Source organism: Chrysochloris asiatica, unplaced genomic scaffold (assembly GCF_000296735.1).
Source record: "Chrysochloris asiatica unplaced genomic scaffold, ChrAsi1.0 scaffold00375, whole genome shotgun sequence".
Classification (NCBI taxonomy): domain Eukaryota; kingdom Metazoa; phylum Chordata; class Mammalia; order Afrosoricida; family Chrysochloridae; genus Chrysochloris; species Chrysochloris asiatica.
The window spans coordinates 1952415-1966203 of record NW_006408893.1 but is presented as its reverse complement, the minus strand read 5'-3'; the positions used below and the strand labels follow the sequence as shown (position 1 = coordinate 1966203).

General features: G+C 44.7%; 1 protein-coding gene and 1 pseudogene across 1 annotated transcript; both read right to left on the bottom strand.

The window, feature by feature from the left end:
* Window positions 1–3642, bottom strand: part of LOC102839067 — a 12424-nt pseudogene extending 8782 nt beyond the window's left edge.
* Window positions 3643–6290: 2648 nt separating this feature from the next.
* Window positions 6291–12505, bottom strand: LOC102832993 (melanoma-associated antigen D1-like). The gene is made up of 12 exons (XM_006876354.1): window positions 12432–12505; window positions 10988–11710; window positions 9777–10427; window positions 9592–9655; window positions 9283–9362; window positions 9021–9112; window positions 8720–8799; window positions 8584–8626; window positions 8248–8310; window positions 7577–7691; window positions 6693–7078; window positions 6291–6503 (listed from the first exon to the last, which is right to left on the bottom strand). The coding sequence occupies exons 1-11, from the start codon at window positions 12474–12476 to the stop codon at window positions 6701–6703; spliced, it is 2334 nt and encodes a 777-aa protein (XP_006876416.1). The 5' UTR covers window positions 12477–12505; the 3' UTR covers window positions 6291–6503; window positions 6693–6700.
* Between the last annotated feature and the right edge of the window lie 1284 nt (window positions 12506–13789).

Below are 13789 nucleotides of genomic sequence, written 5' to 3'. Positions count from 1 at the left end.
TTGATGCTTTTGAGTTATGGTGTTGGAGGAGAATATTGAAAGTGCCATGGGCTGCCAAAAGAACCAACAGATCTGTGTTGGAAGAAGTGCAGCCAGAGCGCTCCTTGGAGGCCAAGATGGCCAAACTTTGTCTCTCATACTTCAGAAATATTGTCAGGAATGACCAGTCGCTGGAGAAGGATATCATATTTGGTAGGGTGGAAGGTCAGAGAAAAAGAGGAAGATCCCCAATGAGATGGATTGGCCAAGTGGCAGCATAGATGGAGTCAAGTGTGACAATAGTAGTAAGGTTGGTCCAGGATCTGGCAGTGTTTTATTCTGCTGTGAATAAAGTCGCTGTGAGCCGGTACCAAGTCGATGGCACCTAACAACAATAACAATTATTGTAGACTTGTCTATTTCTTTCTTCAAATCTATTAGAGTTTGCTTTATATATTTTGAGCTCTTTCATTGGGAGCATAGATATTTATTATTGCTATGTCATCTTGTTCAATTGTCCCTTTAATCATGAGATAATGTCCATCTTTATCTATTATGCTGGGTTTTGCCTTAAAGTTTATTTTAACAGAAATTAATACTGCCATTCCTATTCGTTTTTTATTGCAATTAGCTTGGTATATTTTTTTCCATCATTTGACTTTTAACCTGTTTTTGTCTCTGTGTGTACGATGTGTCTCTTACAGACAGCATATTGAAGGATCTTGTTTTCTTATCCACTGTCTCTTAACTGGTGCATTTAATCCATTTACATTAAGTATAATTATCGATTGTTGTTGTTTTTTGTGGTGCTGCTGCCATCGAGTCATTCCGACCCATAGCGACCCTGTATAGGGTTTCCGAGGAGTGGCTGGTGAGCTTGAACTGCCGACCTTGCAGTTCCAGCAGCCTTGCAGTCTTGGTGCATTAATTTAAAGCACCACACCAGGACTCCATAATTATAGATAGGTATGGATTAATTGCTGCCATTATGTTTTTTTGTTTTTGTGGTGCTGCTGCTTTCTTTGTTCTGCATGTCTTCCTGTGCTGAGTTCATGGTTTTTGTTCTTTCTTGTGAGTTTCCTCATAGTTTTAATGTTTCCATGTTCTTCTGGGATTTTCATTTTCTTGGTATGTTGTGAAGTGTTAATTTTCTTTGAGGTTGCCTTATATTCCATTTTCTTTTCCCTCCATTTAGTCCAGTCTATGTTATCATGTAATCTACCTGACCTTCTCACCATCTGGATCTCTCTTCCTACGTGTTTACCTTCTTTCACATTGTAATTGTTTTGATCATAGACTGACCTCCCATTTTCTCTGAGTTTGTTCTTATAGTTTTGTTCCGTTCTCAACTCTTCCATCTGTCAATTTAGTTCTGGGAGGTGCTGCCATGTATGCCAATCTCTGGTTGTTGTCTGTTCTTGTTGGTTCTCAGTCCACAGAACTCCCTTTTGGATGTTTTGTAGCGCAGAGTTGGCTTTGGCAAAATCACTTAGTTTCTGTTTATCCTGGAATGTTTTGATTATACCATCATATTTCATTGACAGCTCTGCTGGATAAAGGATTCTTGGTTAGCAGTTTTTTCTTTCAGGGTTTTGTATATGTCTCCCCATTGCCTTCTTGCTTGCATGGTTTCTGCTGAGAGATCCAAGCTTAATCTGACTTGCTTGCCTTTGTATGTAATGGTTCTCTTTTTCATAGCTGCTTTCAGGAATGTCTCCTTATCTTTGATTTTGGAGAGCTTGATTATGATATGTCTTGGTGATTTTCTTTTGGGGTGTATCTTTCCTGGGGTTCGTTGAGCTTCTTCAATGCTTATCTTTTCGCTTTTCAGGATATTAGAGAAATTTTATTCCAGCAATTCTTAGCTTGACACCATTTTGATCATGAAACACACAGTATGATTTCAAATATTTAAAAATTTTTGAAGTTTGTTTTATTGCCCATCGTATTATAATGCATGTTCTTTGGGAGCTTAAGAATAATATATATTCTTCTGCTGTTGAGTGGTGTTTTTAATCAATGTCGATTGTGTCTGTTGGTTTTGTTTTGTTGGTATTGTTGAGTTTTCCTATATCCTTTGCTGATTTTCTGTCATTGTTAAGAAAGGAGTGTAAGGTTTCCAAGTATAATTGTGAATTTGTCTACTTCTCCTGTCCGTTCTTTCAGTTTTTTGCTTCAAATATTTTGTAGGTCTGTTTGCTGCATACACATTTAATTGCTATGTCTTATTGGTGGGTTGATCACTCATCATTATGTAATTTCTCTCTCTGTCTTTATAGTATACTTTTCTCTGAAGTACATTTGTTTTTGTTGTTAGGTGACATCGAGTCAGTACCCTATGTACAACAGAACGAAACACTGCCTGGTCCTGAGACAACCTCACAATTGTTGCCATGCTTGAGCCCATTGATGCTGCCACTTTGTCAATCCATCTTGCTGGGGGTCTTCCTCTCTTTCTCTGACACTCCACTTACCAAACATGATATCCCTCTCCAGTGACTGGTCCCTCCTGACAATAAGTTCAAAGTATGAGAGACAAAGTTTGGCCATCCTGGCCTCCAAGGAGCACTCTGGTGGCACTTCTTCCCACAGATCTGTTTGTTCTTTTTGTAGCCCGTGGTACTTCCAATATTCTCCTCCAACACCGTAATTCAAATGCATTAATTCTTCTATGATGTTCCTTATTCACTGTCCAACTTTTGCATGCATATGAAATACATTATATCTGATATTATCATCACTTCATATTTTTTTGAGAATTTTTCACATAGTATATCTTTTTCCATCATATTCTTTCAACCTGCTTGTGTCATTATAAGTGTTAGTTGAAGCACTGTATGATTGGTTTATAGTCCTTTTCAGATAAATTTAACAACCATGTCATTTCAGTGGTAGTGTCTGCTGATTATCTTATCTAATTCAAACATAGTTATTACTATGATGAGTGATTTTATATTTAAACCTGGACGTTTGGGGTATGACTCCTGGTGTGGTGCTGTGGGTTAATGCGCTGGACTGCAAAGCCAGTTGGGACCACAAGGTTGGCGGTTCTAGCTCACCAGATGCTCCTCAGAAATCCTATATAGGATCGCTATGGGTTGGAAGTGACTCAACAGCATTTAACAATATTGACATCTTATGTAAATCTTGTGTTTTATTAGGCTTCCTTGACAGTGTTTTGATGAGTGAATGGGGTTCTTATTAATGCTAGGAGAGAGTGGAATTTGAGGTTCTTCATTTGAACTTTGTTGTTACCAGGGTGCAAGAGGGAATCTTTGTAACTGATGCTCAGGGTTCAGATTTCAGGTTCCTCATTAGACTTCTGTTGATACCACTCTGGCTGAGAGAGGGGAAAATGCCTTGTTAGTGCTTCTCAAGTGCCTCCACTGACAAAGTAGAATGGTGGCCTTGTTACTGCTTGGTAACTTGCTACTGCTTAGTAACTTATTACTGTTTAGTGGTGGGGATAGTGTTGACCATAGCCTTCTGTGGCAACACCCTAGTGGACAAATGGAGGGAAGTGGCTAGAAGCTCAGGCTTCCCACATGGTCCCAAGTAACACCACTGTAAAGGTGGGAGTGATGAATTTACCTTGAAAAATGCTAAAATTTCTGATTTTTCACTTGGTCTTCTAACACTACCACAGGAAAGATCCAGGCCCATTGCCATCCAATGAGAATGAAGGTCCAACCTCCCCTTGTGGTGTCTATGACATCTGATGGGCTGAAACTAGTATTCATCCTCTGACATCATCCCCTGCAGGGTGTGTGTGTGTGGAAATATAGGATCTCCACTTGGCCTTTGTTAGTGGTGGGCAACATTTTTTTTTTTCACTGAATATTATATTATGGTACATGTTTTGTACCATAATATGATACAACAAATATGCTTGAAAATAATGTATATTCTGCTGTTATTAGGCAGAGTTTTCTATGTTGATTATGTCTTTGTTGTTGTTAGGTGCCATCGAGTTGCTTCCAACTCATAACGACCCTATGTATAGGGTTTCTGAGGAGCGGCTGGTGGGTTTGAACCACTGACTTTGTGGTTCAAACTGACCTTGCAGTCCAGTACATTATCCTGCAGTGCCGCATCAGCAGTTCAAGCTTAACAACTGCTTCACAGAAACCCTATACAGGATCACTATGAGTCGGAACCAACTCAATAGCACTTAACATCTTGGCCTTTGGTGTTTCTGGGTTGCCAACTTCTCGGGTTTTCAGTCTGGAATACATGAGACAAAACCAAAACCAAAGAACAACTGCTGTTTTATCCGTCAGGTTCTGAGGTCTCTAGGCAGCCTTCCTCATCTCTCCAACTCTCATTTTTCTTATTATCATCTTATAGTTTACATGGCTTTTCCCATGTAGTATTAGGCTGCGAACTGAATGGTCGGCAGTTCAAACCCACCAGCTGTTTCACGAGAGAAAGATAAGACTGTCTGCTCCCATAAATTGTTGTTGTTATGTGCCATGGAGTCGGTTCCGACTCATAGTGACCCTGTACAAGGTTTCCGAGGCTGTAAGTCTTTACAGGAGCAGAAAGCTTCATCTTTCTCCCGCAAACAGCTGATAGTTTCAAACTGCTGATTCGTAACCACTATGCTACCAGAGCCCGTAAGTATGTAGTGTTAAAAATCCTGCGGAAGAGTTCTACTCTGTTCTATAGTGTCTCTCCATGTGAGTCAGAATTGACTTGATAACTAAGTTATAGTGGGGAAAAAAAGAAAATTATTTACTTCATCCTTCTGGAAAGAGTTCATCTTCCACATGATTTTAAACAATATTTTCACTCTATGCCCTAAGACTAAATTTTTAAAAAATCAACTTAAAGTGTATTATATAATAACCAGCTGAAAAACTAGAACAACAGTCCACACCTGAGACACCATAGAGATGCAGGTCTAGAACTGTTGTTAGTTGCCCTCAAGTCAACTGGAATCATAGTGTCCCAACGTGTGCAGAGTAGAATTGCTCCCTCCACACAATGTTCAAGACTGAGGCACCTCTGGGTGAGTGCGAACCAGCATCAAATCAAAAAAGCATCAGACTGAGATTCCCAGACACACCTGAAGGGTCAGGGTCCAAGTCTGACCATAGGAGGGAACCTAACAGGATAAGAGGCAGGGGAGGTGCTGGAGCTCTGTACTTAAATCCCCTTCATTAATACTGGACTCTTTTCTTAGAATGTGGATGTTGTTGTTCATCGCCATTGATTCACTTCTCACTCATACAAACTCTGTATAGGGTTTCCAAGGAGTGGCTTTTGAACTGCCAACCTTGTGGTTCAAATAGACCTGCAGTCGAATGACTATTCACAGTATACTACCTGTGAACTGAAGAACCTCTGGACACTGACTTTGCCCAGTACTGAGCCCTTCCCAGGAAGCCAAACTGCCTGAGGAAGATCTAGATCTTAATTTCATCCTCAAGAAGAGAACCCTGTTTCCAGCAGACTTCAATAGCTTAAACATGGTCCCTGTAAAGTCATAGCTTAAAGACCACCTAAGCTCTGCCTGAAACTTTGTCTTGTTTTCTCAACCCTTGTTCTCTAAGCAACAAAAGCCCCTCTTTTTCTATGCAGGAGGGGAGAAGAGGTCATTGCAAGGTTTTCTTTATTGCCCCTAAGACTCTTTCTTTGTGATGAGGCCCTGGTCTGGTGAAGGTTGTGAGGACCTATTACCATCTTGGGGCTATTTCATTTTCTACATGGATAATCCAGCTCATATCTTGGCCTTCTAGTCTATAGATGTCACAGTTCCAAAGACCATCATCTTCACTTCCCTTCAAATACCTATCATGGTCCTTTGTATCACTTGGATTTCTACTGTCTTGTTAAATATAGTTTTCTGACCACCTGCAGTCTCCCACCATTATTCCACCTCTATCAATATCACTCTGTAACACCTAGTAGCATATCTATCAAATACTAGATTGCTGTTGTTGTGAAGTGTGGTCGAGTCGAGTCCGACCCATAGCGACACTGTATAGGGTATCCAAGGAGCATATGGTGAGCTTGAACTGCCAACCTCGCAGTTCAAATGACTTTGCAGTGTGATGCATTGGCCCACAGCGACACACCAGGACTCCTAGATACATAAGTGATATTGAATAAATCACACTAGTTCTTGGAACTCACCGACAACTTACGTTCTTTGACACTTCCTTTGTTTTCTCCATTTATTAGCCAATTTTCCCCACATTTCCACCTGTTGGAAAACGATTTTCCCTTTAGGCTAAGGCTAAGGCCCTGTCTCCCACTTAGACAAGTTAATCTTTCCCTTAATATAGAAAAAAAGGGAGTACATATAATTCACTTTACAATATCATTGTTTATTTCTGATACCAAAACTTGACAGCACACAAGGGGGAAAAAAAAGCAATAGACAAGGAACTGCAAATAAACTTTCTCTTGCATGCCACTTTCAGTGAACAGGGTGTGGCTCTCTAGATAGCTGTGTTTAGAAGGACTCTGAGACTTCAGCCTCATTCAGGGGTAAGACTATTGCAACTGATTAGCAATATCTGTGAACATAAAAAAAAAAAAGTAAAAAGATGAATGATACCTATCAAATAGTAAGGAGAATAAATATCAAATAGTGTTTCCCCTACTTCCCTCATCTCCCCTTGATGGGTTTTATATCATTCCCAGTTCATGCGTATGAATACATCCCCCAAGGACCCTAACTGCCCAATCCAAAGTGATATACCTACCCAGCATCTCACTCAACCCAGAAGAAACCAATGGCACCAAAGTTGGCAGCGAAGTTGGCACTGGCTGCACCACCAGGGCCAATAATTGGGCCAGCAAAGGTTTGGGGAAATCTGGAGCGGGCATTCTGGTGGTATCTAGCCCAGAAGGTAAATGGGATTCTGGACCAGGGATCCCCAAAATCTCCTTCCTCATCCCAGGTCAGCAGCTCAAACTCAATGTCATCCCAGCTCCAGGGCCCAGACACGGCCTCATCTCCAATTCCCATGCGGGTTCTCGCCTCAGCCCGAGCTTCAGCCTCAGCTGCAGCAGCATCCAGAGCATCCAAGGCCTCATCTGCAGCCTCCATGAACTGTGCAGTCCAGTCACGAGGGTCTCTCTTTTGAACCTGAGATGAAGAACAGAAAATAAAACAAAATCCATAATAATACAAGTTGGCATTAATACATATTAAGCACCTACTACACATAGTCCTGGTATGGCACTGTGGGTTAACGCACCAGACTGCAAAGCCATTTGAACTGTAAGGCTGGCAGTTCAGGCTCACCAGTCACTCCTCAGAAACCCTATTCGGGGTCGATATGGGTCGGAACCGACTCGATGACACTTAACAACAACACATAGTAGGAGTCCCGGTTTGGTGCTGCAGGTTAATGAGCTGGACTGCAAGGCCGGTGGTTCAAGCTCACCCCCTGAGTTAGCATCAACTCAATGGCACTTGACAACAACAACTACATAGTAAGCAACCAATTGTTGCTACCAATAACATAACATGACCAATATATAAAATTAGTAATGAAGCAACTGCCAAGTGTCATATATAGGATCTCATCCCTGCTCTGGGCTTTCTTCTCCAGTGTCAAGTCTGGAGCAATTCTTCTATTACCTCTGCAATGAATCTCAACACTTTCATCTTGCTAGTTTCATGATAGGAACGAAGGCCCCAGAGGAACTCATACTCCGGGGGGTTGCTATGGGGTACTCGTCTGTAGTCTAGGTACCTTAGAAAGAGAAAGAGAGAGAAAAGTCTTTGTATCCAGGTAGAAGTAAAGTCCACCAATGTGTAATAACCTTAGACTCAGAAATTCCAGAATTTCAAGTAGCAACTTCTCTGGACTCACAACCAAGATTATTTACCCTTACCCTCTAATAACGCCCTTCATATTACTGTGCCATTGCTCCTTCACTAAGTAGCCACTTAAAAGTTATAGGAAAGGCATGTGTAGGGTGCTGGGTAATAAAGAGGAAAACACTTAATCTTACCCTGTCACAGCCTCAGGATGAGGTTCTTAAAATCTTTTCTATGTGCCACAGACAGGCTCATTGTAATGATCACACTGTTCTGCAAAAGCCTTGGAAAGGTCTACAGTGGGGATGCTGGATAGGCCTCATTTCTAAGACAATTAGTCTGTAGAAAACTTCAACCATAGGAATTTCAGTAATTTCATTTCAATAAATCCTCCTGAGCACATATGTGTCTCTGTGTACGGAGAGGCAGACCAGCACACAGAGTTCATAAAGACCTGACAAAAGCAAAGCCTTTTAGACACCACTTACTTTTGCTTTACAAATTCGTAAGTGAGAAGCTTCCTCAGATCTCCAAGAAGGGGATGTCTGACCCTGACAATTAATAGAAAAGAAATTTATAATCAGAGACTAATGTAAGCATCAGTGCCCAAATGTAAGCAAAATCATTACAGCAGAGATCAGAAATGACAGAAGAGGCAGAAAATTCAGAATATTACCCTATCCACCCAGGTCAGAACCCAGGGACCTGTACCTCCTCAACACCCTCCGCCCTCCCCACCAGACCATGAGGCTGATGCAATCCTGGGACCATCCTCTGTTACCAAAGGATACAGACAGGCAAGCACTGAAAGAGCCCAATCATACCCAGGACGCAGTCCCATTTTGCGTAGTGCCTCCCAGAGGACAGCTGCGATGGAAGGCAAAGGGAGACAAAGGACAGAAAATGAGTACATGGAAATCAAGCTGTGGCCAATCCCCATCTGCAGGTCCAGCCACTCACCCTCACTGGCACGGTTGCCATTCATGAAGATAACACCCAGAATCACCAGAAGAAGACCCAACTTGGGTGTGTCTTTGGTCCTAACAGAATAGGAAAATAATATTTTTTCAGCAGTCATTTGTATGACAGACACCAGTCATATCGCCCATCTAGCCTTTCTAATACTCCTTGACAAGGGGAGAATTTTACCCTAACTTTACACATTAACCCTAAACCTTGGACCTTGACCTACTTGAAGCTCCCAGAAAAACAAAAAAAAAACACTGAGAAAGGCAACGTTCCACCTCCTTTCTCATCTTACGTTCCCAGTATGCCAGCCAAGGACTCCGGGGTACTGATAAGAATATACAGGTGCTCTTCCTTGTCAATTTCCTTCAGTTGGATCCCGAATTTCTACAGAAGGGAGAAAACAGACTATGAAATTACAATATCTAGCACAAGCTGCCCATAGACAGTCACTCACTTCCCTGTGAAACTTGCCCTGAACTCCCAGTTGGTGCCCCATGAAACTTTAAAATCAAGATTTCCCCCATCATTCTTGTTCCTCAGGATTGCCTTCTCACCTTCTCCAGGACAAAGCACGCACGTTCAATGATTTCTGGATAAACATCAGTGTATTCACGGATGATATCCCTCAGCATTTCTGTAGGAGAGATGAGGGAGCATCTGGACTGAGCAGGTGCCACATAGCTGCAACCCCTTTGCCAGCCTTGATAAGGGTAGCAGTGCCAGGGTTCTCAGTAGTAGATAAGGAAAAACCAGTCATGGAAGGAGGGTAACAGATGGGAAGGGAAGATATAAGTAAAGGGATGTCCTCAGAGCATGGGATGAGGAAGAGGGCAGGGCTCAGGCAGAGGGCATTGAACATTTACCTGAACGCTTGATGGGCACCTTTGTGTAGTCTTTAAGCATAAGGTACTTGACCAATTTATTTGCCTAAGAAGGGAGAAAGAAATCATTAGTCAGATATTTCGCAGAACACTTGGATTATAGATGAGAGGGTGGCAAAGAAAAGAACTAGTGAAGAGAAAAGTGACTGGAGAGTTATAGCTCTTACTCTTTCCTGAAGAAGGGCCACATCTCGGGGTTGCGAGGTACCCAGGTTCTGTGAGGCACGTGAGTTGGGGGAAGGGCGCAGGTTTGGGGAAGGTCGCAGGTTTTGCCAATCAGGTGGAATTGGCCAGTCAGTAGGAATCCAGTCATGTGGGAATGGCCAGTCTGTGGGAAGTGGCCAATCAGGTGGCAATGGCCAGTCAGGAGGGCCTTGCCAGTCTGGAGAGCCCTGCCAGCCCGGTGGGGTCTGCCATCCAGGTGAGGTCTGCCATCCAGGTGGATTCTGCCAGGCCAGTGGGTTCGGCCAGACAACTGGGCCAGGCCAGACAATGGGGTTCGGCCAGATCACCGGGTTCTGCCAGATCACTGGGTTCGGCCAGATCACTGGATTCTGCCAAGCAACTGGGTTCTGCCAGGTTGGTGGGGTCTGCCTAGCTGGGGTGCTCTGACGTGCCGGTGGGGTCTGTCTAGCTGTCTGGTTCTGCCAGCCTGATGGGTTCTGCCAAGCCAACGGGGTCTGCCAGAGAACACTGGGTGGTGCACCAGGTGGGTTCTGAGTGGTCACTGGAACTGGTGCAGACCTCCAGGTCCCTGAAGTCAGTGGAACCCGTCTCTGATCCCCACTGCTATTTTCGTCCACATTCAAGTTATTAATCTGCACCATCAAAGAGAAAGAAGGTCCACGGTCACCAGGTGATTCTTTGTTCCCACTCTATCACTTCTGGGAAAGTTCCCTAACTCTTTACCTCTAGTGACAGCCTAACCCACTAGCCCCAGGCTTGTCTTTCACTGTCTTCCAGGCAGAAGTTTTCTCTTCAGACCAGGCCAGGGATAGTTCAAGGATGTGGTCTGAGGCTTCTCCTTTCCCTATGTCTGCTACTGGACAAGTCACAGCACCTTTCTGGGACTCAGCTTCCTTCTCTGTTAAACTGGGACTATTATTCCTAGTTGGTAAGAGTTACCTTCAAGATTTAGTGAGATAATTGTGTAAATGTGGCTAACTCTAGGTACATGGTAACTATGATCAACATACAAATAAAATTACATCCAGTTGTATTATGTGTCTGCGTCTTGTATCATAAGTTTGTGGACATTTATCTCAACATCATCTATAGTCTAGCAGAATAGGAAATAATATTTTTGTTTCTAACAAATGAATAGTACAAAGGAGAAAGGAGAGAGCCTAAAGCAAAGTGAAGCTAGCAAGGATCTCACCTTGCGGGTCCTCTTGCCCCGAATTATAGTCCGTGATTCCAGATTCTGAGCCTGGGAACCATCTGCTGATGCCTGTGCAGCTGCACCCTCAGGTTCAGAGATACCTGGGTTGGTCTCTGTGTCAGCTTGGGGAGTAGCCATCTTGGCCTGGTTAACATTCTGGGTCTGGGTATCAGCTGTTGGGGCCTTGGTTGTATCATTCCAGTCCTTGAAGGCTGTCCTCGGTCGGGAGTTGGTCATCTCACTGGCATTGAAAGACTGAGAGAAATTGTAGGTGGCATTTGGTCTCACTGTAGTAGTCACATTCTGGTCCTTATAAACTATCTCAGACTTGTTAACAGCTAACTCACTGGTGGTTGCTGCCTGGGAAAAATCACAGGAAGCATTTGGGCTGTTTGTGGTGGCATTCTGGGGCTTAAAGGTTGCCTTAGGCTGGGCGTTGACCAGCTCCTTGGCATTAAGAGCCTGAGAGAAATCACAGGCACCATTTGGGCCTTTTGTGGTGGCATTCGGGGCCTTAATAGCTGTTTTAGGCCTAGTGGCAGCTGCTACAACCTGAATGTCAGCCATCCCTTTGGCAGTCGGGGGCTGTGAACTCTGGGGACTTGCATTCAGCCCGATGACAGCTGCAGTGGCCTGGTTGGTAGGTGGAGCCTCTGAGATCTGGATTGCCTCCATAAGGGTCTGCATAAGCAAGGCGCTGTCTTCCACAGAGGCTTCAGTCTGGAAATATGAGGGGGATGGACTAGATTACATCTCTGGCCTCCCCTCTAAAGCATGAGAAGAGGATGAGGGTGGGAGGAGTAGCTCAGGGAAGATGCAGGAGGATGTCTGCTGCAAAACGAGGAGGAAGACTAAGGTAGAGACATAGGGGGCCTGAGAAGAGCAAAGGGAGGAGGAAGCTGAACAAAACGTGGTATGAGTGGAGTGGGACAGGGGGTAAAGGAGGGGTCGGGTAGGATGAGGGGAGAGGACAGACTAAAGTAGCAAGGAAGATGTGAATAAGCAGGGGGTGTGTGAATGAGTGAGGTCAGAACCAAGTGGGTACAGTGTGCAGTAAGAGGCGGAACAAGAGAATAAGGAGGGTCACAGTGAGTGGGGAATGCAGGACAGGGGTGGTGGAGGCGGGGGAGGAGGCGGGGCTCTGGGGGAGGGGAAGGTAGACTGCTCTACAAGCATCAGGACTATGGGAAAAAAAATGGTTCCTTACCCAACCCGCATTCTCTGGGCAGACTGCCCTGTCTACTAACAGGGTCTCCCCTTTCTCTAAGCAGGGACTGATGGTTGAAAGGGGCGCCCCTCCCCCCCTCCACTAACCGATAAGAATTTGAAAGACGACAGAGTCTAGGCACAAAGCAGGCAAAATATGATCCAAGCATTTGTGCCGCCAAAGGGGCCCAAATGGTGGCTGGCGAAATGTGGGGTTAGGAAGCTGAGATCTCACCTGGAAGCCGAGGAGGCCTGCACCACAGTCCATTTTCTGAGCCATGGCTCCTGTCCCTCTGGCAAGAGCGGAGCCTAGGGTTGTAGGGGAGGATTTGGGGGTTATACTGGATAGGGCAAATAGGAAGGGCTGAATTGGGATAAGGGTCTGAGGTTTGATTGTGGGGGCGGATGAAGTGTCGAATATGAGGGGAATGGATCAGATCCGGGCGGGAAAAGTGAACTGAGTGTCCAGATGGAGGAGGTTCTGAACCTTGAGAAACTACTGACAGGATTCGAACCAGGGTTCGGGTTGCAGATGAGAATTCTGAATTCGAGTTCGCATCGAATTTTGGAAGTTGAATGAAGGCTTTGAATAAGAAGGGATATTCTAACAGTAGAGATCTAGGTCGAGAAATCTGTGGAGATTTCGAGCGACGGGAGGGGTTTAGAGAACAATTAACGCTTCTAAATGAAGGAGGATGGAATGGGGAATGTGAATTGAGGTTTGAGGAGTGGAAGGGAATTCAGAATCCGGGATAAAGGGATAAAAAATGGAGGCCCGCACCAGGGGGCGGTTGCCCTGTCTGGGGGCTAAGTCTCACCTTGCCTCAGGCCCCAACCCCAACCCCCTCGTTGTCTCCCTTCTTCACGACTCAGAGGATCTGGATTGCAATGCTCCGCTCTCAGCTCTCAGCAGCCGCACCCTCTCCTCGTCCAGGAGAAAATGCCAGCGCGGCAGCTTGGGCAACCCCGCCTCCTTGCCTAATGTACCACCCACTGTCTCAAGGCATTGTGCGCATGCTCAAGTGGTGAACAACCAACTAGTGTCCCGCCTGCCTTCCCAACAAAAGCTTCATCCTGAAAATCATGATGCGCATGTGCACAGGAAGGCAGTCCCGCCCCTTTGCCAACACACCACTCCACCACCAACCAGGTCAACAGTATACAATAGTCCCTCCTTTTCCTCTACACCCCCTCTCCCAGGAGATGCGCAGTGTCTCTTGCCCCCCCACACAGGCCCCCTACCTTTTCCGCATTGCGTCTTGGTTTTATCCCCTCCTCTCTCAAAGCTCCTCCTCTTTGTTCAGCATGAATCTCCACCCCCTAGCCTAAAACCACTTAGGCTACTCTGTGTGGGGGTCTCTAAATGGCAGCAAATGCTACACCCCTTCCTAACTCAACTGCTTTGGGACCTGGAAAAGGGAATAACCAGTTAGGATTCACTACTAGGGTAGTCGTTAAGTCTGTACTTGCCAAGTGACTTTCATGACCTTCTTACTATCTCTCAGACTGATACAGAACTTTAGCTTCTTCACTGCTCTTTGTGTACTCTCAGCCTTGGACTCATTCTGTGTGTGGGAGTGTGTGTGTGTAGGA